The sequence below is a fragment of the Cavia porcellus genome, unplaced genomic scaffold, assembly GCF_034190915.1.
Source record: "Cavia porcellus strain 051 isolate PalLab524CR breed Dunkin Hartley unplaced genomic scaffold, mCavPor4.1 scaffold_1, whole genome shotgun sequence".
In the NCBI taxonomy this organism is placed as follows: Eukaryota; Metazoa; Chordata; class Mammalia; order Rodentia; family Caviidae; genus Cavia; species Cavia porcellus.
Window position 1 is genome coordinate 18,952,307 of NW_026947484.1, and position 26,182 is coordinate 18,978,488.

Below are 26,182 nucleotides of genomic sequence, written 5' to 3' on the forward strand. Positions count from 1 at the left end.
CATTTAGATAGTCTTAAATTTTGTAGATATTTTCTCACCATAATGAAAAAAACCTGAAACTGAAGCTTTCAAAAATTCAATAGACGGGGCTGGGGATTTAGCTCAGCGGCATAAGCACCTGCTTTGCAAGCAGGTAGTCGTGAGTTCAATCCCCAGTACCGATAAAAAAAAAAAAATTCAGTAGACACCAACAACAAAACTAATAGCAAAGTTTAAGTTACTTTTGATATAGTAGAGGACTTTCTTACATTTGGAACCAAGTTCTTTATAATGCTTCCCTCTCTTTAGCCTAAATATCTTATAGAATTTACTTGAAAATGTTATATTAAAAAAATGAAGCCAGGTGTGGTGGTGCATGCCTATAATCACAGTACTTGGAAGGATGAGGCAGGAAGACTGCTGAGAATTTGAGGCCAGCCTGGGTGAGTTCAAGGCCAGCCTGAAATATACAGTGAGATCCTGTCTCCAAAAAAAAAAAAAAAAAGAAAGAAAGAAAGAAAGAAAGAAAGAAAGAAAGAAAGAAAGAAAGTTAACACTTTATGTAGAATAATAAAACTAGAAGAGAAATTTTTTAAGTTAGAACCACCTTAGGTATCATTTGTGAATCTAGTGATGAGGTCAGGCTAAGGACTGGAAAAGCCCACATAACACAATCGCAGGACTGCTTGTCTTAACCAGCTCACTCGGAAATTCTCAACATTTGCCAAAGGTGAAAGAAGAGATAACACATTTGAATCATATTCATAGATAAATAAAGGTCAGTCAAAGATGGGAACATAACAGTTAAATCATAAATGTATCCTCTCAGATGAATTGTTAGTAAATGTTAGTAAATGATAATCCTGCAAGAGAAATATTTAGAACATGTTTTATGCAGTAAAGTTGCAAAAAGAAGTAGGAAACAAAACAGTAAATGAACACTGAAATGATGGAGAGTGCGCACGTTGCATAGCAATGTTCAGATCCGAGCAGAGCCTGAGACTCCGTTCCTGTGTGAGTCCAACAAAAGGAAAAATTTACCAGTAGTGAGTCTGTGGGCCTGAACTGCACGTCTCCTGGTCCCATCAAAGATGAGCCTAATAAAGCCTTAGGTGTCACAGATCTTTCTGGCTTTAGTGCTATATGACAAATAGATTACTATTGTTTCATATGAAAACACATGGCTTGAATGGACAGAATTTTGTTAAGAGTTTAAGAGTTAATTATTTTTTTAAAAAATATAATGGGCCATTCTTTACCTATTATTGGAAAATAGTCATTCTGTTACTGGGTTGGGGGACTTGTCCAGGTTCTCGATGTTCTCAAAAAGCACCAAACAGGACAGCTATGAGTAGGAGCAGGATCAAAGATTTATTTGGAAGAGACAAGATACATACAGCAAGCCAGTGAGAAGAGCTCATGGCACTGAGGGGTTTGGGTACTGATGCTTTTAAGCCTTAGGATTTAAGGTGCAAATGAACACCTTAGCTCAGCCTCTCATCATGCTGTGGAGTTTCTGACCTTTGATAGCCCTTGGAGGAAATGTCATGGAGGTCAAAGCCCTGGGGGAAAGGGGCAGAATATTGAATCTGCATAGTTAATAACAGGGTAATTAGGGTTGGGGCTGGTCATAGCTGCAGAAGACCACCGGGTGCATGCCCAGAGGCGTGCGGTATGTAAGCTGTTACTGAGTTACTTTTTCCCACTGTGTTTAGATGTGGGCATCCTGGTCCTGGGCTAACTAACGTCTAACAGAGGACACAGCTCTAGACCCAGAAAACTGGCTCCCAGGCAGGTTGCTCCCTTTGGTCCATTTCTCTCCTTGGTTCCCTTATGCCTCAGATCTAGCCAGGAAAGCAGGGTCTGAGGTAGGCTGACTGTCCCTTTTTTCTCCAGCCTTTTTCTTGCTACCTCCATGCTTTCCTTGTGTGCCAGGGCACCTGAATGTACGCACTTCATCAAAGTAGGCAGACATCATGTGGAAAAATACATGTAACACTTACTAATACAGTTTATTGATCAAACCTCAGGAAAGTGAAATTAAATACAGTTCACCAATAATGTTTCATGGGTATTATAATATGGATCCTAAAGAATTATTAGATTTTGAAGCACAGTATACTTGATAAAAATTATTATCATTATTTTAGGAGACTCAATAAGGGGGGGACCTATTGGCTTTATCAAAAAAAAGATATTCAACTCTATACTTGTTGTTGAAAGAAAAAGAATAGTTATTAGTTTTAAACAATGATCACTTCCTTAATTGCACATAAAGCAGATTATCAAAATGCAGGTGAATGGTGAGAATCAACAGGAACAAAAGCAATAAATAGTCGCTTATTTGCCGTCACGTACTTGTGCAGTTTCTCCTTAATAGCAAGTAACACAAAATGAAGAGTGCATATTCAAAGGACTTTGGCCAAGAAGGACAGGTAGCAATTTCAAGCATTAAAAACTGACAAAAAATAAATATATTCCTGAAAGCACACTCAGAATCCTCTTTAAAAATTTAAAAAACATTTTATTTGGAAGTTTTATACAAATTGAATATCTATTGTCTTTCCTGTTCTTCGGTGCTTTTGTTATATAAAGAAAACAATGATTATTTTTACCAACACCCATATGAGACATGTCCTGGTCCCTTAACTTTACCCCAGTGTGCCACATAGGTATAACCATTTTCTGTGCGTGATCCTGACAGGAAGCCTGAGAAACCCTGTGTGCAGCCTGGCAGTGTTAAATATAGAATTATTCAGATTATATGTGGTGTATTTTGAGGCTCGAGATACTTTCACACAAAAATAGTGAAAAGGAGCCAGAAAAACTAAAGTCTATCTTTACAAAATTGTTTTGAAAAGGATTATCATATTTTTTTAAAACATTAAAGCACAAAACTGAAGAGCTCCTAAACAAAATGATCAAAATGATAAACTTTAAGCTCATTCATAATTTTAATTTATCATCACCTTGAAGAAATATCAGGTATTAAAAGCCAAATGACTACTTCATATAGTAATGTGAATTAGTTTTTTTTAAGAAATGGTTTTATTGAAGAATGGGTTAACTTGTTACCCTTTTCTTCTGTTCTGGTCTTGCTAATTTCTCCCAAACTTATTTGCTCAGTTGAACCAAAAACAATTTTCCACTGTGTTCTCTAAGGTCTCCCACAAGGGGTCACCCAAGGAAACCAGGAGCAAGCACATACTTGTCATGGGAAAAGCACTACAGGGTCCCTAACCCTGCACTCTGAGTGACACAGACCTTGAAGCTATCGTCGAACGTGAGCAGGAAAAGGTCAGAGATAGGCACCAAGACAAAATACACTGGGCTGTTTCCCCAACACATGTCTCTTCACATTTAGTACCAGTCAAGTAGTATTTTCATTCCAGAAAGCATGAAGGTGACATAGTCACAATAATAATGGTCAGCAGCAAATAATTTCTTCAGAGGGAAGGAGAGGAAAAAGAGAGGAAAGGAATCTACCATGTATGCTGCAGTGATAGCCAACTGACAGAAAAAATTTGAAACAAAATTTCTCAAGTGGATAGGAGTTGTTGGAATATTAAGAGACTTTTACAATAGCAGTAGCAATGATAATTATTGCTATTGTAATCAAACACTATCATACTATTTTGATAATAAGGGATATCACAGACAGGGTATCTCCAAATCTTCTGAGACCTAAATGTGCAGTTTGTAGAAAACTTAAATTTATCAAAATGTCCCTTATATTAGTTAAAAGTCAAAATTAAAACCTCAGCCTACACAGCAGCTTCTAAGGCATCAAAAACTTGTATTAAATTCTATACTCTCTTTGGTTATCTGCCTTAATTCCAACCCTGACAAAAATAAATGAATTCAAGACATAAACATCAGATACACTGTATCTGGCCGGGATTACAGTATTACTAAGTATATTAAAATTGTCTCTCCTTACCTATGAACTCTGAACATTAACATAACTTTCAATTCATATACAACTTAGAAAACTAAACATCTAGGAAAGGTAATAATGATATAAGGTATATTTTACACTCAATATCATGGGTTACCCAAAGGTTTTCGAACCGTCAGTAAAAGATCAAATGCAACACAAATATACCACAAATAATATTTTGAAATTAGCTTTTAAAATATCACATGGAATTAAAATATAAAATATAACTCAGTTGACTGAGTTATACAACTGTCATTTCAAACAACCGGAGGCACAGTAAACACTCATATATAGTATAATACAGACAAGTAGCAATTATAAATATGTTACGCTAAATGACTTTAATATTTGCTAGTTAATAAAGAATCCCTTTAAGTCATTTTTTGGCATGGTGTTTAAAGGCTCTGTCAAGACTGGATGCAGGGCATTACTCATTCAAGGTTCACAGCATGTAGCACGGAGTCTTCAAGTTGCAATACAGTTAAAATGTAGGTTTGCTCATGTATTCTTCCATTGTCTGAAAGAAAACAGTGAATTAGAACAATTCTCTCTTAAATCACATCCTTTTTTGAAATTTTTTTCATTCTTTCATACTTCGGGGTTTTTTTGGGGGTTTTTTTTGTTTTGTTTTTTTGCTATTCCTGAGGAAGGTTTTCAAAAACATATGTGGACATAAATATTTATATGCTAATCAAAAAAGGTGGCTCAAAGTTTGAGTATCATTTGTATATACAATCATATGGCTGGAACTATATATAGTTTTCAACTGAGAAAAAGCTATGCTTGGTCATAAAATGAATGTCTTACAAGAGAAATGCAAAAGCAACAGCTATCAACGTGTCCCTGTCGATTTAAAATAAATGTCTGCCAAAGTGATCACAGAGATCACACCCAGGCACATGCACCAGGAAAAACTTCAAGTGAACTTGTGTAACTGATGTACTGTTCCCTATATTGGGTAGAACAACTCTATCACACTTATTGCCATGACATAAAAGTCATGACACATCATGACTATGAAGAACTTCTGGCATGTGTTTTGAAAAGACTTTCCTCCAAAGTATACAAAAAATTATTTCTCTATCCTACTCATCAGTTACCAAGTTTGCTAACAAGCCACAAAGCTATCATTTTCTTCCAGTGTGTGTGTGTGTGTGTGTGTGTTGGTACATTCGAAAAGATGTACAATTACAAGCAGTTATACAGTTACACAGTGACGGTGCTTTCTCTTACACTGCCTCCTAGGACTGGCTTGGGTGCTTGTGTAACACCATAGCTGCAGGTTTAATCAATAAGAGCGCTCAAGGGGGCTGCAAGTTATCCATAGGCAACACCCTGCTTCTTCCACCACCAACAACACCTTTAGCAATCAAAGCTTGATGTGTTCCTAGGCTTGGAAACCAGCATAGGCGATTCCTTCAAACCTGCCAGGAAACACTGCCATGTAGGCTAAAGAGACTAAGACCATTGGCTGTGCAGGCTGCCTAAAGGACACCAGGTTAAAAATCTGGCTCTCTAACTGCTTTTGCTGCTTTGTTTTGAATCCCTGGGCTCTATTGTTCAAAATCCTTATATTCAGTCATCCCCACTTTCTTCTCAAGCTCTGAACCCTCTAAATGAGCCCTGGTCCACAGAAAACCTCTCCCTGTACTTCTTCCTAAAGACACCATCCATGTTTATTACTTAGCTGGGGAATCACACTGGCCAGACAGAACCCACGCTAGCTTTGTGGAGCGAAGAGCTCATGCCATTTTAAAAAGGAACACAAAGTTATAAAAACACAATTAGGTATAGTTTATTTAGCATGAAAACAGAAATGATAAGTTACTAATAGTTAAAGAGTATAAATATTACAAAACCCAGAATAGCATCTATTTTCATTAATTAAATGCTTGACTCTCCTCTCTACTATCTTATGTTCATTGTATAGCTTTTAAGTTAACTTATTTTACTTTTGCAAATTTAACTGTGTCAGCATCTGAGCACATTTTCGGGCCATTTCTGCAGCCTGGGAGAAGCTTGGATAAGTCAGAGGCCCTGGATGGGGACGCATCCTATACCACCAGACGACTCCAGCCATTAAACCCTGCACTGATTGCCTGTCTGAGCCATGCATGAACCAGTAAGGCATTTTTTTTTTTTTGGTACCAGTAATTGAACTCAGGACCTTGTACTTGCCAGTCAAGAGCTTGTGCCACTTGAACTCGCTACTTGAAGGGTTTGGAACAGACTTTTTAAAAATTGATGCAAATTGGGGCTGGAGATTTAGCTCAACGGCATAAGCGCCTGCCTTGGAAGCAGGCAGTTGTGAGTTCGATATTTGGTACCGATAAAAACGAAAAAGACAAAAAAAAAATGCATGCAAATTTTAAGAATCCCTGATCTTGCTTTCCCAACAGTAAGGATGCAGTATGTATCTTGGGTTTCCTGTATTCTGCTAGCACTGTGCTATTTCTTACACATTCTGCACTGTATGCATGACGACTTTCTGCCACATTCTGGTTTGGCTTAGTTGTTAACACGGCTTATGCTTTGAAAGGTAACAGTGTTGGGGTGCATCAAATAGGTGCCCATGCATCCACACAAACATGGGGTATCATCCAGCTTGAGCTGAGACACGGCTTAGCATTCCTTAACATGCTTATTGTGTAAGATATTTGCTGATGGCTGCCCCCACTGGTGATTGTAGGAATTGCAACCTTTGGGTACTTTCTTGTTGAATTCTTTTTCCTTCTAACAACTGTCATCTTCACACTATTGATCCTTTCTTCCAAGTAAGTCATCCCAACCAATTAAGCCATTTCTCCCCTATTACCAGCATCTAGCTGCACTACACTCAGAATACACTGTGAGCCTCTGAAGATTTGAGACCATGTTTCTTCACACTAAATATGTGAAGCCAGCTTTTTCTTTCTTTTTTCCCCCATGAAACTTTTATCAAATGGAGACTAAGGAAAGGTGCAGGCCTACTTCAAAGTCTACAGTTGCTTGAAAAGTGAAAGCAAAGTCACTCCTTAACCTACAGGCACTAAAACCATGTGCTTTGGTCCAAAGAACAGACAATAAATTGATTTTTCCTTTATACTCTTATCTCATTTTCTTCTACTGCTTTTAAACTTTCTCAAGCAGAATACATATGCATTCAGGTTTTCAACGTGCTCCCAAAAACATTCTCTGAATTCACTGTGGTAGGTACTAGGGCCCAAAAGGAAAACCATAACATATTCTCTATTTGGGAGGTGCTGTTAATTCAACAAAAACAATTTCAGGGCAGCCATGGCATTCCCTGCTCATTCCCCAGAGATCTGAACCCCCAATAGTGCTGAATTGCAAAAGAACTCTCCTGTGAAATATCTGTTCCCCAGATTTCAGTAGAACTAGAAACTACATTGCAAGCTCTTTAACATATGCTATATTCAGTAGTGCAGGGGTAGGGATAGATTTTAATATAAATCATGGGTGCCTTGACCCCAAAACAGGAAGCTCTACCTACTGGAGCACCTGTGAAAAGCCTGTTTTCTCCTACAAGGAGATCCCACCTTAAGGACCTGAGGATACCATTATAACAACTTCAACTACCAACACATTTTAAAAAACATGATTCTAAGGAATTTCCAAACCACTGATTTCTCTAGTGCCTTATAAAATCTCCTTCCTGAAGTATTTGGAGAGAGCCAGGTAAATATCAGAGTTCAAATACATTTCTAAGGGAGAACACCTCTAGTAATGAATGTGTTGGCCTTCTGATAGGCCCCCAGAGCTGCTTAGGAGGGCCCACTCAAATAGATACCTGGCTTCCTGTTCACTCAGAGGAGGATGGAATTCCTGAGGGGCAGGAGAAAATGATCAGTTCAAAGAGGCCCCAAATCAGGGAAATCATGCCCAATACTGTTTCGTTAATTTAACTTTGCATTTCCGAACAGCAGGACAAATGGCTTTAACACCAAGTCCCCCACTTTATAAGGCTCAGCCTCCTCTTGACTTGCTGTTATAAAGCAGGAAGGTGGAAAGACGCACTGATGTCTGAGAAGCACCCAGCAGTGGCAGAGCAGAGATAGAACCCCAGAGTCCAGGACACACACGCAAGCTGCGGAGGACATAGGGGACTACTGTGGGTTAAGTTCCCCAGTTAGGTATAATGCAAATTCAAGGCTGCTCCTAAAAGAAAAGTCCTGTACATTTTAAGTACACCTCGCACACAGAGTCAGGAGCAGTACCAAAAGGATGATTCAGGGCCATTTACACCACTGCAAGCAAGTCCTGGTGTTTGCAATTTATTTATGCAAACAGGAACACACACAGGCTTCCCGGGAGGTGTAAGAAATTTTAATTAAAATGATAAATGCCATCTTCAATAAAAAAGCTCTAATATTCCCAGCAAATAAAATAACTATGTGCTGCTATTCTCCTTTCCCAAGGCAGCACAGATATTTTAATGATAGTCCTTTTATACAGCTCATAAAATTACTTTTGCAAAAACCAGCACTAAGCATTTGATACATTTTTTGACAGTGAGGTATCTTCACATTAAAAGCTCGGCCAAATAGGATGAGAAAAGACTTAGGAGCCCAACTGCTTGGGTTCAAATCTCTGTCCCATACCACTGGGTCCAACTGAGCAGGCCATTTAATCTCTGTATGTGTCAGTTTGCTTATCTGTAAAATGGGGTAACAGTACTACCTACTTCTAAAAGAGTTGCTGAAAGCAGTAAGCTAGTGCAGGTAAATTGCTTAGAATTTATAACTAGTACAAAATACTGAGTGTTGGTTAATATACTTGTTATCATCACCATCATCACCACCACCATCATCACCTCATCATCTTTTCCATTATCATCATCATCTTTTCCAGTGTATATAAAGTTATACTTACCTCCTGTAACATGTCAGACTCTTCAATGGCTTTAACAGCAGTTTTCTTAGATGTTTCCTGAACTTCTCCACCTATTATAAATTCATCCAGGATAAAATACGCCTTTTCAAAATTAAAGATAATATCCAGCTCACAGACCTAGTAGGATAAAAACAAATGTTTTGATAAACTTGCAGAAGTATCAACAGAAACATTCATGTGTTTCCATCTTATCCAACATTTGCATCCATGTAACATGCTAGAGCTAAAAATAACTGTATCAGTCACTTTCCCATGGATGGGCTAAAATACGCAACATTCACAATTTAAAAGAGGGGAGGTTTATTTTAGCTCAAGGTTTCAGAGGGTTCAGTTCATGGCTGGCTCCACAGCAGAAACGGTGTGTTAGAAGAGCATAGCAAAGGAAAACTGCTGTTCTCATGACAGCCAGGAAGCAGGGAGGTAGAAAAGGTCCAGGGACAAAAACGCAGCTTCCTCCTTCAACCAGCTCCCAACAGCTCATTCAGCTGTGAACTCACCAATGGATTAACTCACCGATGAGTACAGCATCCCATGATCCAACTACCTTCCCAAAGCCCAACCTGGGAGACAGTTTAGATCTAAACCATAACAATATCAGAAATTATTTTCAGGACAGAAAAATAAAACCCGAGAACCAATCAAGTAAAATCACATTCTATTAAAGCAGAGCCAGACCTTGGGTAATCATGTTTTATATCGCGAGAAGGTATCTGAGGCACCATAGGGGAACAAGGCAGCTGGGTCCTGTGACCTCTGCACAGAGGAACGCTGGCCCCAGCCACGCTGCAGGGACTTCTTCCCTCTGGTCTGGAATTCCTCTCTGCACTTTCAAATTCGTTCAAAAGTTCACTCTTCAGAGGCAAATCAGCTCAACCATGCTATTTTCTCTCAAAATTGCTCCACTGGCCAGTGATTCTCAAACTTTAGAGTGTCATCAGCAGACTCCTTAAAACACATACTGGGACCTTGTCCCTGGGTATCTAAAGGGTCAGACCCAAGAGACCACACCTCTAACAGGTTCTGATACGATGCTGACACCTAGGGCAGTGGTCAGTGGTCGAGAACCACTGTCACAGGTCACTGCTTCAGGCATAGCCTGATAGATGGTGGTATGGCAGGACAGCACAGGACAAAGCCACACACTCGCACATCCCAGACGAGGCTCACAGGGCCTCAACCAGACAGCACTTCAGGCGCTGTCCGTGCTGGCTTCCTCCCCCTTACACCTCAGTAACTTGCGGGCACCTGACTTTCCCTTTGCTTTCACACCCACCCTGCCCACCCGAAGCTGCTGTCTTCCAGGTGGCTCACTGAAATCTCCAGCACCCACATTTACCTCTTGGCAGCTTTGAAAAGCAGCCCACAGGTCTGTTTCTTGAAAATATCTTCTCCTGTGGTCAGCGGCTGAAGCAGTAGCTAGCGTTTAACGCCTATTCTCCTCCTCCCCCTCCGATGATTCCCTCTCAAGCTCTCCAGATGCTTTGTCTCCCTCTCTAACATCTTTCTTTTGAGACTTATGGAGTGCAGGGACAAATCCATCAGCAGAACAGACCACATCTCTGCCACCGCCTGGCCATGATCTTCTCCTTAAACACTGGTGCTCATCATCACAGCATCTTCTTTGCAACACACACACTCACGTGGACCCTCCCACTGGCTCTCAGGGCTGCATGCAGCACGCGGCGGCTAAGTAAACCTAGATGTCTGCCCCTGACCTCCACCTTGACACGAGCCCAGCACTTTCCCCTTTTGACAACTCTACCTGGACACTCCGTGGTTCCTATTACACTGTACCAAACAGATCTCAAGCTGGCTTTTTTCCTTCCATACTTATGTTTTTGCTTTGCAACTGCAACCTCTTTCTAGCTGCCCGATCTACTTCAGTCCAGAGCCCATCTCATTTTCTCCGTCTCTTGGTCTTGTCATCTATATTTGGCCATAAGTCCTACTAACCCCACCATCTAAATCCATCTCTAACCCTTCTCCTCTTCTCTGGTTCACAGGCCTGCAGTACCTCCTAAGGGGCCACCGCGATGACCTCTAGCAGAGTCTGTGCCAGCTCAAAGGCATCAGTCACGCACTTGGCTAAACTGCTGACCCTGTTCCTCTCCTGTGTGAGGTCATACGTTCAGGAGAAAGTCTAGTTTCTCAGCATCGTGTGTAGGAACTGCAACAGTCTCGGGCCAGGCGCTGGTCTCTGCTTTCCAGTGCTAGCATTCATCTCACACTACAGCCACGTGTCAGGAACTTGCTGTTGAAGTTTCCACCTCGGTGCATTGCAGCAATTCCTGGGATGTTTCCCTACATGCCCTTTCCTTTATTTACCCACTGGCGAAACCAAGCTCACATTTTAAAGACAAATTCAAAAGTCACTAGACACAGTGATCCTTCTCCACATCCTGTCTGCGTCATTTGCATTTTGTATCCTTTCCTCTAGGTTCTCCCATCTTCTGCACTCTGGTATGCACTAACCTACAGATCGATTAGCACTCCCTGAATTCTAAGCTCAGGGCAAAGACCTTGTCATAGTCCTACAAAGACCTTTGTATCACTGGTCGCTGGCAGGTGGGAGAGAGTAATAACAATGGACACAACTGCAGAGGCACTGAATGTGTCCACCACCACATGGGCTTCATTTCTATTCTGCGGGGACTGAGGGTCTTCCAGACAATTCTCTGATCCTACTGAACACTACAACTTTATATAAAATTGGTGTCAGTATTTTAGCAAATTGCTCCATATATTTAGGTCAATAAACTGCAGACTCCATGCCATGGAACACGGTTTATGTTGACAGATCCAATTGAATCTAGAAGCATGTGGACAAATGAAAACAGAATCGTTGTAACAAATTGCCGGCTCAGAACAGCTCATCTGACTCCAGTGCAGAAGTTAATCTTTTCAGTCACTATAAAACAGCATTAAATCAACCATAAGCAGATAGGCATGTAGGTAGATAAATAGCGATGTACAGCTACAATTCTCTCTCCTCCTTCCTAAGTATTTCTATATACATACATACATACAGGGCTGATTTTAAAACTTAGAAAAAATCTGTTCACTGGGATATGATGCAATAACTTAGGACTTCCCCACCCATTAGGTTTTCTTTTTAAGAACAACCTTCAAAGATAAGTGGCATAATAAAAAGGCATGTCCTCGGCTTGTGAACTCTTTTTTTCCCCCACTCACTGCACAAGTCTGAATGATAATGGGAACAAAGCTTTCTACACAAACATTTGGAGAGACTGGAACACAGTGTGGACCCAGAACCACTACAAGCAAGGTTAAAATCACAGCAACAGTGTGGGGACAATGATTGGAAGGCAGAGAAGGGTAGGTGGAGGGGAAGGGCTAATACCCATGATATGAAGGGATTCCTGCAAATCTCTAAGCCAAATCATAATAGAAAAAGCAAATAAAGGCTATTCGAAAATGACTCACAGATAAGAGATGAAAGGAAAGCAACCAATACACACCTAATAAAATGTGCACTTTCATCAGTAGAAAGACAAATAAATATCTGAACATTGAAATCTGAAGTGTTCATCTGAAAGTTAAACGGTAATATCTAGCCTGGTGATGGTACAGACAAATATATATTCACACTCACTATTAATGGAATTTATAAATTTTGTAGAATATTTTGGAGGGTTAAATTGCATTTACCAATTTTAAATGTAGATTTCTGACCCACACCACAAGGAATTTATTTTTAAGCCATACTCAAGTTAAGTAACAATAATACGCAGTATATGAATAACAAAAATAACAGAAGCATCATTTATAATAATAATTGCAGACAAGTCAAAGTCCATCCTTAGGAAATGTTTTTTGGGGGAGTAGGGGTAGTGGGAACTGAATGTAGATCCTTTGCACTGAGCTACATCCTCAACCATTTTGTCATTTTTTGTCTTGAGACAGGGTTTAAGTGACCCAGGCTGCGTATTGCCAAAATGGCATAGGAATTCTATGGAAAATTTGGAAAGAATGAAAATTTAGATACACAGATGTAGGAAAAAAGCTTCAAAATAGACTTGTGAGGGGAAAAAAAGAAACGTGTTGAATAATATGCAGAATGAAATCACATTTTTAAAACTATATAGCCCTGTTCTGCTGGGGATTGAGGGTCTTCCAGATAATTCTCTGACACTATGGAATGCTGTGACTTTATATAAAATTGGTGTCAGTATTTTAGCAAAGGACATGAAAAATGGACAGTATTTTGAAGTTTTAAATAGTATAACTAAGTAAAAAGGAATTGCAGATTACACACACAGGCACGTGAAAAAAAAACATAGAAATAAGAAGTGAGCAGAGATCAGGAGAGGCCAAGGTCAAGAATCAGAGCAGTGGGTACAGAGGAACCTCCAAACTCAAGATGGGGTAGACCAGGAATCCAAGACTGACAGGCACCTCATTAGATAAACCAGCAATCAGAGTCCTGCAGAATGGGCCTGACAGTCACCAATGCAAGCTCTAGGAAATTATTTATACCCCACTCCCAGGCCTGTAGGGTCTTCCGGCAGCCGTGGGGCATTTAACTTACTGTGACTAGTTTCAAGTTACAAGAATCAGATAAGGTATTGTGCACAATCAGACACAAACACACACACATACATGTAATGTAGTTACTATCTTAGATCATTAAGAGAAATAAAGGCACTAGATTCGGCGGCATTGTTGGGATTGATACAAATGAGCAAGTATTTCACTTACAACAACTCTAAAGTGCTACTGTATGGCTAGGCAATGAGTCTAACTCCATCTAAGAATAAAAAGAGGTAATATCCCAGGTAAAATTCAGGTTTCCTCAGTTACTACTTAATTATACAAGTCTTTCTACTCTCAGGTTCTTTCCCAGGAAATAAGAGCTTTGCGCTTGATGTTCAAGAGACTCTAGGCTATGTAATAATGGAAATACTGTGCCTTCCTCTCCGTGCACCATGTTCATAAACACGTGGACCTGGAAAACAGCTTACAGAGGACCTCACCTTGCGTTCCACTGCAGTGTGTCCTGAGATCGTCTTGGATAGAATACATGCTGCGATGAGATTATTTCTGGCATTTCACCAACTGAATCGTTTTGGATAAAGTCTGAGAAGCATCTGCCCTGAAATGAATTCTATTCTAAATACGAAAGTTTCAAACCACATGCAGGAAATGTGTCAAATGAGAAATTACAGATTCGCAGACTGGAGAGACAGAACCAGGCCTCACTAGGAGGAGGTCCCTGCCTGGAAACTAGCACCACGCGTGGGCCGATGCTGGAGTACGGCAGCCAGACCCAAGCTCTCTCTGTGAGTCAGCGCCATGCACAGCCTGCAGAGAGGACCAGGCCTCACCAGGGAGTGATCCCCGCCTGGAAACCATATCATTCTCAGTGTTTTCTTGAGTTGGATTTTATTCTCTTTTGTTTTGTTTGATAGCAGGAGCAGCTATTTAAAAAACAGCAAGACATATTATGGTAGCCATTTTGGATTTACTATTAGCTTATTTTGAAGTCCTTCATTGCATTCATTGTTTTGTTTTTTATTGTTTCTACTCTTATTCTGTTCTGTTTGATTTTTACCATGTCTGAAGGTATCTGCAGCTATTTTGAAGACAACAAAAAGCGTTACTGTAACTACTGTTGATTGCATAAGGTTTTGAAGTCCTATATCTCTTAAGTACTAGTTTATTTTGATTGGTTTTATCCTGTTTTATTTTCCTTGGTTTTATCCTTTTTTAAAATAAAAAAATAAATTACATAAACACTATAAAGCTCTATACAAAATAAAAAGAACTGTATGCAACACTCAACTATAGAGCAAGGAGCAGTTCATAAAATCTTGCTATTTACTCTCTGCTTGGCCTACACATCAGCCCCATGAGGTTAGCAAAGCAAATAGTTCTTTCTATTAACCTTTCTTTGAGTGTCATTTTTCTCATCTAGAGATAGAAGAAAGGTCACAAGTCACAGATCCGTTTAGTGGCCAGGCTGACAGTGGGATCCGGCAGCCTGCACCGTGCTCCTTCTCTTACAGGGGAAAAGCTGCTTACGTCAAGTCAGAAAACTCCCGGGACAGCAACATCCACGCGCTCTGAGTGCCTCACTGCAAATTCACACTACGCGTGGTCTGCAATGGAAAATATGACAGGTGTCTAAACTTCAAACAGACCCTTATCTACTGTGGGACTCTAAGGTATGTCTTCTTAGCCTCCATAAACTGGGGTTAATCCTGCTAACTGAGGACACAAAGATTAACTGGTTAATCCTTATAAATCTCTCTGGAATTGAAAAGTGCTTTAAAAAATACATAACAAATTAGTAACCTGAGATTTTGATATATCTGTCTTCAAAAGATAATATTTTTTAGAGTTAGAGGGAAAGCTCAGTACAAAATCTTTCCCTGGATAATATAAGGAATTCAAGGAAACCTCTGGTATTAGCATAAGAGAAAAAGAAAACCAAAGAGAAATATATTCCTGGGATGATGTCAATGACAATCACACTGGCAGCCTTCCCTCATCACTGTTAATTAATAAGAATTGAATACCTACGGGGCATAGAGCCTTGAAGTGCTCTTAGCTTAATGAAAGATTATTGCATTTTTTTAGTAAATTAAATTATGGCTCATGACAAAGACAGAGCTTCTAAAGGTGCCTCAGAAGAGGCTGGAGAAGTCCTACTGGAGAAGTAGGAGTTCCTTCTGAGTCTCCTGCTGCCTTTGTATGCGTGAAGGTCATTCAAATCCTCTCAAGAAGTAAAGTTTCCTGAGATATATGGTTGAATTTTGGTTAGAAACATTGAAATCAAAATTCAGCCTCACTTCCTGTTTTCACTGGTGTTTCATTACTGTTTTTGTTTTTGAGTACAGGAAAACAGAACAGGCCAAACAAGCATTTAGAAAGGAGGGGGGAAAGGCAAAGTATAGGGGAGCTCCAGCCCCTTGCAAAAGGCTACATCTGCAGTTTATTTCAAAGAAAAGTACCAAAATGTCAGAATGCACTGGAATGAAAGAAACTATTCTATGAAGTAATATTACATGCAAAAATGTATATTTGCCAATTTCTTTTTTTAAAAAACTTGGTGAAACAGGACAAAGATAAAATAGTGTAGCTGTCTTATCACTTCTATATAGTGAAATCCCTGCAGCAGCATTTTAGCTTATTTACAAGGAAAAAAGACAAAAGGAGGGAGAGAAAATCCTTTTATAAATCCTTCCAGTGTCCAATATTATGAAAACTTTTGAAACTTATGAAATCTGACAAAACTACAAGCAATATTTCTCAGTCTGTTCCTTCCATTATGAGAACACAAAAAAATTCTTCTGAAAGCAAATTCTTCTAACATTTGATAAAATTTCACTTGGAAAGCAAATTCACTTAATTTAAAAAAATTCTTCAGTGAAAAAGGAAACTGGGCAGAGAATATTTCTGAGAGGAAAACTTTTCCAAGTCCAAGGACTTATTTCTTACAGTGGTGAAATGGGTTAAATGTTTCTAGAGTATCTGCTAAAATCCGGCCCCAAACGGGTTATTAGTGGTAAGGAAAGTAACAAGCAGGTTGCTCGCTGTGACCGCAGAGACTCAGCCCGTGACGACCACGCAGCTCTGCATGACTTAGGGCTGCCGCTCACTGGCCCAAGTCCTGGAGCACTGGCCACAGAGCGCCAAGAGGGGTAAGCAAGGGTGGAGGCGTGGTCTGGGACCAGCGTTTTGAAAGCTTAAGTCCCAACCTAGGAGGTTTAAACTTTATTCATGACGGGTAATCAAAAGTGACTGAAGGAGCGCCACAGCTAGACCTGTACTTTGTGAGAAAGATGGAAACCAACAGGCCAAGAAAGGAAGCAAAAGAGAGCCCACAGGCAGAAAGAGCCAAAGACAAAAGTTAAAAGAAAAGCAAAACTGAAATCCCGTATTTATTAATCTATACTAGTAACAGTAGAAAGACAATAGATTTTAGTCTAATTTGAACAGACAAAGGCAGATTCTAGTAACAGAAAGAGAAAGACAAAAGAAACTGTCCTTATATACAAATGGCGAATAAATACATGAAGAAATGTTCACCATCACTGGTCATTTGAGAAGTGCAAATTGAAACAGGTTTGAGATTTCATCTCAACCCAGAAAGAATGGCTGCCATCAAGAAAACAACTGATAACAAATGTTGGCGAAGCTGCTGGGGAAAAAGGAACTCTGCTCCACTGTCGGTGGGAGTGTAGACTGGTGCAACCACTGTGGAAGTCAGTATGGAGAATTCTCAGAAGACCAGGATTGGAAGTTCCATTCAATCCAGCTATTCCCCTCCTGGGTATTTTCCCACAAAAACTGAAAAGGTCATATCACAGTGATATATGTGCACACAGGTTCATGGCAACACAATTTGTAATAGCTAAATCTTGGAAACAAACAACCAAGATGCCCATCAACCACAGAGAGGATGAAAAAGATGTGGTATTTTTATACAATGGAATATTACTCTGCTATAAAAAAGGATGATCTTGCGGCCTTCATAGGCAAATGGAGACAACTTGAGGCTATCCTCATTAGTGAAATAAATAAGAATCATATTTATAAATATCACATTATGTCTGTAGTGTAAAAAGAAATAAGAACTGTAGGAGTAATAAAACCCAAAATGTGTAATTGCTATTGTAAAAAGGAGAGGAAAAGAAAGTGCTCTAAAGGATATAACTGCATGTATGTTGAAGTGTGTAGGATTGATAACCATATTCCTAGGTTTTTGTTAGATAGTTGAACAATACTGTTGCAGTCTCGCTGTTTGAATGTCCACTTTCTCTGCTTCACTTTTGTAACTTGAACAACTGTTTCTAAGAGGACAATAGTTAATTATCAACCAGTGATTTCTTACTGTTTTTTTAAAATTATGTATTATTTCTACTCTTTTTCTGTTTTTTTTTTCTTTAAATTAAAAAAAAAAGAAACTGTCCTTTTGCATGGGAGGATTCTGTAATATAATAAATTTCACCAAGATAGATTAGATTTTCAAAGGATGAGTCTGGTTCTAGACCATGGGAAGCTCAGCGAAGACATCACCAGTGAGGAGGGGCCATCTGGCACAGGGTTTCCTAAAGAGTCAGGGGTCACATGCAGGGAAAGAGAAGTAAGAGGTTGAAAAAAGGAGGGGGAAAGGGAGTTTCCAAGGAGCAGCGTCCAGACTCATAGGACAGGAAGTGACCAGGGTCACAACAGAGCCAAGATGAGAGAACACAGAGAAAGCACTGCAGTGAGCAACGATACAGTGCTGTGGGGAGGGGAAAACATGAGAGGCCTCAGTGGTGATGTGATCTCCTGGGGCAGGAAAATCGGATCCGTTTCTGAAGACTGGGACAGCTGTAATATGATATTGGTGTAGTATGCCCTGGAAGCCAATGCAAATAATAATAATAAAACATTATAGAATAACAACAGGAAAGGATATGATTTGGGGATTTGGTTTGCTTTTTCCCTTATGTATTAATAATACTAAAAGACTTGCAGCTTAGGAAGAAAGAGAAGAGATAGAAATTTAAAGTAGAAAGGAGATGACAAAATCAAGGAAGAGTAAGAGAAAGAATAATCAAGAAATCCTTCATGATTAAATTTGGGTTCACTGAAAAAAGGTCTCCACTGAGACTCTGCTGAGAATTACACACTGGGAGAAGAGCCCATGTCTGATCCAAGACAGACACGCACTGTCACCGGGACAAATGCAATTTGTATTTTGGACTCAGAGAGAAGGAACTGAGAGATGACACTGAAGAACTGAGACGAAGTCTGTGCCTGATCCTCACAGACCAGAAGGACACTTACATTTCCAAAGTATTTGTCCAGCAACTCCACATAACGATGCACAATCTCTAGTGTCAAGAGCTCATTGTCTTGATTTTCTACTGCACAGCAAAAATATAAACTAGCATACCTTGAAAAGAGAAACATAAAGAAAGCAAATACGATGAGACATTAAACAACCTACAGATGCGTTTTCCCAACGAACATGCGAAACCACCTCCTTTTCTCCACAGATTCTCCCCATCCAAGAGTGAAATCACCATTCAGCACTTCAAATATCTTCCCCAAATATAAAACAGAATATATAAAAAATATTGTGGTGGGTGAGTCATTTGTGTCGATTACATGCAATGCTTTCAACAAAATTGTACCTTGAAAAGCTATGATCAGGGAGATGGTATTCCAGGCCCACGGTAATCAAGTTTATTTATGCCTCTTTTCAGCTTATGACTGGCCTTTGTGAAAGCCCCTGATGAGGCTCTCGGGAGTCAGTGCTCCCCACCTTTTCACTCTACATTGTAATGTGCCCATTCTAACGTGCCTCACTGGATCAAGACTAAAGCTGGGCCCCACAGAGGAAGCTTGCGCTGCCGCAGAGTGTACCCATGGGGTTTTAGGAAACTCTGCTGCTTATGATGCTGGATGCAGGGTCAGCCTGGCCACAGTTCGGTCCTGGCTGAAGCATCAGTTACCTGGGTCTTTCTGGGCAAATCTCTCAGGCCTCTTTTTTTCTTTTTTTTAACCTATAAACTGAAGTTTCTTTCTTACGTCTTCTTTCTAGTATGGTCTACGTCAAGCAGGTACAATAAAAACAATATTTAGGCTTGAAAGCCAGAAAGATCTTGATCTGAGTCCTGACCGTGCTAATTACCACTCGATTACTGTGACTGAGAACTAAGTACCTAAACTCTGGGTCTCAGTTTACCATCCACAAACATGAATAAGCACATAAAAGTCGCCCAGTGAACAAGTCTCCATCTTTCCATGCCCTATCCTGCCTTTCTCTGTAGCACTGGTTCCTAAATGAAAATATTTTATCTGTTTACTTAATAAGTAAACATTCCATAAGAGCAGGAATGCTATGTCTTTCTTGTTCACTGCTGTAGCCTCAGATATGAAGACAATGCCAAGAACGTATTAAGTGCTCATAAAATATTTCTCAAATTCATATATGCATTATCAAAACATAGCTCATCTAGAATTCATTCAGACATCCCAAAGTCATTTCAGTAAATAGGAGTTCTTCACCAGTTACTCCGCTGCTACAAATCTTAGGCTCCAGGCTTCAAAAATTGCAGAAAACGATGCAATTTATATTGCAATCTAAAATGTGCAGGATTAGAACAAACAAAGCAATAATGACAAATTCCCTTCTCATAAAGTTACTCACACCTTTTATAAACAAGTTTTAACTCCTTCCAGTCGATAAAACTGCTTGTCCTGTAGCCACGAGAGAGAATAATCTGAATAATTTCCCTGGTGATCTTTTTTCTTTCTTTGTCAGGAAGAGTGGTGTACCATTTCTGCAGCCGCAATTTCCCTTGTCGACTGAAGAGCAATATGAATTGTATCTAGAACAAATAAAGGACAGGGAAAAAAACACGTGGGCAACCAATCGTTCTGCACAGACACAGAAGTTCAGTGTCTGGGTTTACACAGGAATATAAAGTCTGAATGGGTGAGAACACACTTCTCAGCATGAGAACCATTTCATCTGGTAAATTATATTTAATCCACAAGAGAGGGGGAAAAAAGAAATGTGTACAGCACAAATATATCTTACTTGTATGAGATGAAGATACTTTTTAAGTTTGAATTCCTTTTAAGAGTTTTAAACCCATTAAGAGAAAAAAATATATCAGAGAAATAGTACACTGATTTAAAAAAATCAAATTCTTTCTTCTCTGGTAAAAAAAAAAATTAAGTCAATAACAGTAGACGAGGGTCTAGGGATTTAGCTCAGTGGCATAAGTGCCTACCTGGCAAGTGTGAAGTCATGAAATAGATCCCTGATACAAAACAAAAAAGAAGAAGAAGAAGTAGAAAATTTGCATTAAAAATTACATTCAAGCTGGGCTTGATGGACCATGCTTGTAGTCCTCGTAGTCTGGGAGGCTGACATAGAAAACACATAGAAGTTCAAGCCCACTCCAGGCAATGGAGTGAGAACATGTCTCAAAATATATTTTTAAAAAAATTAAGGGGGGAAATATAGCTCAATATCAAAGCCCTGCATTGAATCTCTGGTATTAGAAAAAAAAAATAGGCCCTAGTTTCATATCACAACTATAGAAATTAAATGAATGCAAAAATGCAAAGGAGCCAGGTGTGGTGGCACACTCCTATAATCCCAGCACTCAGGAGGCTGAGGCAGGAGGATCCTTGGAATTTCAAGACCAGTCTGGGCTGCAAAGTGAGTTCAAGGCCAGCCTGAACTGCATAGTATGACAGTGTCTCAAAAAGACAAGAAAGAAAGAAAGAAAGAAAGAAAGAAAGAAAGAAAGAAAGAAAGAAAGAAAGAAAGAAAGAAAGAAAGAAAACAAAGAAATGAAAAGGAATGAAAGTGAGATTTTAGCAAGGGGAAAGAGGGAGAAAGGTCCTAACCTGTCTCAGAGGTAAGCTCTTTACTCATTCTCATGGTGGTTTGCTTTCGTGAGAACTGCAGAATCAACCATCTCTAATTACAGCAGTGTTTAGCATCACAGAAGTTTAACAATTAAGAAGGTGTGGTGACTATACCAGGAATGATTTTATTTTCAAATAAGTTTTGAAATAAAGATTCAGATTTAAATAAATTTCAAAAGTTTCAACTAGCAGAAGACACTGTTCAATTTAGAAATTTACTATGGTTCCATGAAAGCAAGGTAGATTTTGTTTTCAGAAATTATCCAATGACCTGATCTTTATTTTATAAGCGATTTCCTTAACACATCACATTAGAAGGTCAAGTCTTAAAAGCATCATTTATTTTGTTGAGTTTTTGGTTTTTAAAAAAAGAAAATGCATTGTTACAGATCATTGTGTCGTGAAGAGAAAAGACATATTGAAAATGAAAAATAAGTACTTGTTCTAGTACTTGTTCAAGTTGTTCAACTTTTTACAAATATAATATTTAGCTCTTCATTCAAGAGGTTTAGCTGTGAATATCATAAGAGCCATGACCACTCGCGAGGTGGCAATAGTTGAGAGCCAGATGAAACAAACCTCTTCACCGACATGAGTTTAAAGTCTGCTTAACAGCTAAACTTTCGTCTTAGAAAGGAAACCTCTGTTAGAGCAAGGATCTGAGAATGAAGACATCACAGGTGATGAGAAACCAAGCTTAAAAGCTCCAGTCATTCAGCGGCTTTAAGAAAAATCACCCTCAGTGTGGAATTTTATCCACTTACAGCACAGTATTTTTTAAAATACCCACTTCCCCTAATGACATGGGAATAAATAATTCCGTAATGGAATGTATTTACAGTCACTATTGCCTAGGAACCATATTGAGAAGGATATTTTTGCTTCCAAGAAGAGTTGCCACGAAGACAACTATCACTCTACAACTGAATGGTTATAAGAGCAAAACTCTCTGCTTGATGAAACTGCTGAATCCATCAACTTTTGAACAGTCAGATTCTTACTAGAGAAATGAAGTCCACACATTTGCTAGGTGTTCACTTTCACTGCCTCGCAAGAAATATTTTTTCATTCCTATCTAACCTAAATCTCTTTTGGTAAAATTTAAAACAATTTTTATTGATTTTTATCCACAGGGCATATATAAAGAGACGATATCACCACCCTTAGGATATTGCATATCACTATTTTTCACATATTCAAAGACAGCCTTCAAAGTTTCCCTTAGACTTTTTCTTCCAGAAGAAATAATCCACGCTTTACATTTCCTCCTTATTGGCTTTTATAGCTTGAATCTTAAATGTCCTCCCAAAAGCTTATTTGTAGAATGCTTGACCCACAGCGATGGCACCATTAGGAGGGGGAAGAATCTTTAGGAGGTGAGGCCTAGTGGATGGAAGGCCACTTGGAGTATGTTCTGAAAGGTAGGCCAGGCCCTAGGGGGTCTCAGCAGTCTGTCTGTCTGTCTTTTGTGCACGCTCTCTCTTTCTCTCTCTTTCTGCCTCCCCCTTCCCTCTCTGCTCCTGGCCGCCATGAGGTTTTCCTGTACCATGCACCTCGCCTCCCACAGACAGCTGACTTCCCCCCTGGTTCTATATTTGGATCTCATAATTCTCACTGTTGTGTGTCCTCTGGGATTCTCCATGGGCTAAACATTACTTTAAACCCAGTTCTTTTGAGAGACAGGATCAGTTGCTAAGGTTAATGGCAGTCTCCTTTCTGCTACTTCGATGTTACACACAGAGCTCAGGATCAGATGCTCCTGTTGACACGGTGGTGATACAGAACAATGAACAAACAGCAATTTCCACCCTAGCTGTGAACTCAGGACTTGATACATAAATCTGTGTAAAACACAAAAATGTGCTCCATGTTCAAAAGAAGCAACAAATCCATTCAAGGTTATCCAATTACTGTGGCTGCCTAGGACATGGCTAGAAAGATCCAGTCCTCCCAGGTTCTGCTCCGATAAGAACTGAGCTTGGCTAGGGGACCATTCTCTCGTCAGACTTCCTGGTGTAGCTTGAACAAACTGGCAGAATAAAACACAGCAATTCACAAGTTCATCACCTCTAGCAATTAATTGTATCCAATTTATCAGTTTAGTGATTCAGGGCACATTTGACTAATACGTTCAAGAGGTTAATCAAATACTATTTTTGATTAGCATTAGCTTAAAAGTAGGACAAAAAAGCAAATGGGAGGGTTTTTTTTCAATATTTGCAGAGTCAACTTGAATTCCATGTCAAAAATAAACTCAACGTGAATTCAGTAAACAGCATCCCAACATTCTCCTGCAAAAACATAGCTGGGAAAAAGAAGCACAGGCTGACTTTCCCACAAAAGCTAACCAGCTGTGCGCAGGTGGGCTGATGCTTGCCTGCGGGGGGGGGGGGGGGGGGGGGCAGGCTCCGTCACATCTCTCATCCCCAGCCAGAGGAGCCGTTTCTATCGGCCACCATTCTGAGGAGTCTGGTTGTGGCAGATGACTCCTCTCACACATTCTTTGTCCTCACAGCATCCACCAGGGCAATCCCCTGCCTCATTGGGCAGATCCCTAAATTCTCACGTTGACTTGGAACTGGAACTATACTGGGTGTTTTCTTGTTATGTTTCTAAAGCTTGTCCAGAGAGGCACCATTAGGCCTCTAAGGGGAGCACAAAGCAGACTAGTACTGAGCCAGAGGCAGGGTCGGGGATACAGCTCAGCAGCACAGCACCTGCCTGGCAAATGCAAGGTCCTGAGTTCAATCCCTCGTACCCCGCCCCAAACAAAAGAAAGAAAGAAGAAGCACCGGGGATTTAGCTCAGTGGCATAAGCACCTGCCTGGCAAGCGCGCAGTCATGAGTTCGATCCCCGGTACCACAAAAAAAAGAAAAAGAAAAAAGAACCCGAGTTAGCATCCTCTTTCCAGTTGAATATGTACAGTGAAGGCTCCAAAGTTTTACTTTTACTTTTACTTCTCAATGTTTGCAAATCTTCCTGCTCCTAACCTGGGTTCATTAACTGGGTCAGCATCCAAGAAAAGAGGAATCCAGGAGTCTGTCCCAAATCTATCACGCCATGAAAGCCACCTTCTCAGGACAACCTGGTATTTCAGGATCTGAGCCATGAATATAGCAAATACAAAGAACACGTGCCTCTTCTCCAGTGGCGGGACCCTCTCCAAGGAATGCGGCTGGGCCTCTCGCCAAAACTGTGGTGGGGGCCTTCTTAGTACAAAGAAAGACAATGTGATGCAATTAGTTCCTGTATATGCATGTACAGTTCTATCACGGCTCTGTAACGCAGACTGCACCCAATCCAGCTATAGTTTGTTAGTGTGTCACCATATAAACAGACAAAGACACAAGAATTGTATGAAAGGCAAAACTCTGTCATACTGGGGCTCAGCCTTTAGATGTGAATCCACCAGGTCAGTGCCAGCCCAGATAAACTCGGCTTCCTGGAAAGAACCTCAGTGTTGGTCCCTCTATGCAAGAATCCCGCCAAGCTCTCATTTCATGAACCTGACTGTTGGGAGCTCGACCGAGTGATATGAGGCCTGTGGTGAGGAGTGAAGCCTGAGCTAGATTGCCCCTCCCGTCGACCGAGTGATATGAGGCCTGTGGTGAGGAGTGAAGCCTGAGCTAGATTACCCCTCCCATCGAGTATGCCAAGATGGCGCCCATTTCCTGCTCCCTAGCTAGTAAACAACACGCCCTGTAAGCTAGTCTGCCCAGCAACAGCTGACGCTGGCCAATCAGCTCGTCTTGCCTACTTTGATGTGATTGGTCGATGTGTCCATATATATGCTGACACCACCCCTAGTTGGCCTACCAACACAGCTGACAACACACTCCAAGGATTGGGGATAGTGGCTGCCCCCCAGGTTAGTGCCGTGACCCTGCCTTGGGGTGATGAGGAAGGTCACCGAGGACATTTTCAACCTTTTGTCTTGCAGCTGCCAGTATCCTTGTGGGGAAGAGACGTTCTCACCCAGATGGATGTCACTCTTACATCCACCTGCTCTCCCCAAGCCAAAGGGATACTCAAAAATCAGGGATATGTCCCCGGCAAGGGCCTGGGCGCAGCCCTGCAGGGCCGGACATCCCCCGTACCTGTAGAAAAAAGGGAAGGTAGACACGGGTTGGGTTTTTCCTAGGGGTCACTGAGAAACTTCTCCTGCCCGCTCCAATTAAGATCACCTGGAAATCTCAAAATCCAGTTTGGGTGCCTCAGTGGCCCTTACCCAAGGAGAAGCTTTTAGCATTAACTGAGATAGTCAAAACCCAGTTTCAGGCGGGACATGTAAAGCCGTCAACCTCCCCTTGGAATACCCCTGTCTTTGTTATCAGGAAGAAATCAGGCAAGTGGAGGCTGCTCCATGATCTGAGGGCTGTCAACTCACAGATGCAGCCCCTGGGGGCGATCCAGAGGGGACTACCAGCCCTCTCAGCCATCCCTCGGTCCTGGCCAGTCTATGCCATAGATCTTAGAGACTGTTTTTTCTCAATCCCCCTGCATCCAGAGGACACCCACAGATTCGCCTTTACCCTACCCACCATTAACCAAGAGAGTCCTGATCAGAGGTACGAGTGGGTTACATTACCCCAGGGTATGGCCAACAGTCCCACCATGTGTCAGATGTATCTTGATTTTCTACTGGCCCCCTTGCGTGAAGCCTTCCCCAGAATTAGATGTATTCATTACATGGATGATTTGCTAATCAGTGCAAAAGATGTGACTGAGTTGGAGGATATGCTTGGCCAATTGGTCAGGGCCCTGAGAAAGGCAAATTTACATATTGCCCCTGACAAGATTCAGGGAGGAGACATAGTGACCTACCTGGGCACCAAAGTCTCCCCCACATCGATTTCTCCACAAAAGGTAACCATCAGAACAGATAGCCTAAGGACCTTGAATGACATGCAAAAGCTACTGGGAGATATAAACTGGATCAGACCTTATTTACACATCCCTAACTCGGA

The 26,182-nt window shown here is 40.6% G+C and overlaps 1 protein-coding gene across 1 annotated transcript in view; it reads right to left on the reverse strand.

Annotated features, from left to right (window-relative positions):
• Positions 1-2,482: 2,482 nt before the first annotated feature.
• The window catches only part of Ap1s3 (adaptor related protein complex 1 subunit sigma 3), a 64,282-nt gene continuing 40,582 nt past the window's right edge, over positions 2,483-26,182 (reverse strand). Inside the window, exons 2-5 of the mRNA XM_013146148.3 lie at positions 19,982-20,160; positions 18,611-18,719; positions 8,792-8,929; positions 2,483-4,436 (exon numbers count right to left, since the gene is read on the reverse strand). Of these exons, the coding sequence (XP_013001602.1) occupies positions 4,401-4,436; positions 8,792-8,929; positions 18,611-18,719; positions 19,982-20,160 (462 nt within the window). The 3' untranslated portion in view covers positions 2,483-4,400. The remainder of the gene's footprint in view (positions 4,437-8,791; positions 8,930-18,610; positions 18,720-19,981; positions 20,161-26,182) is intronic.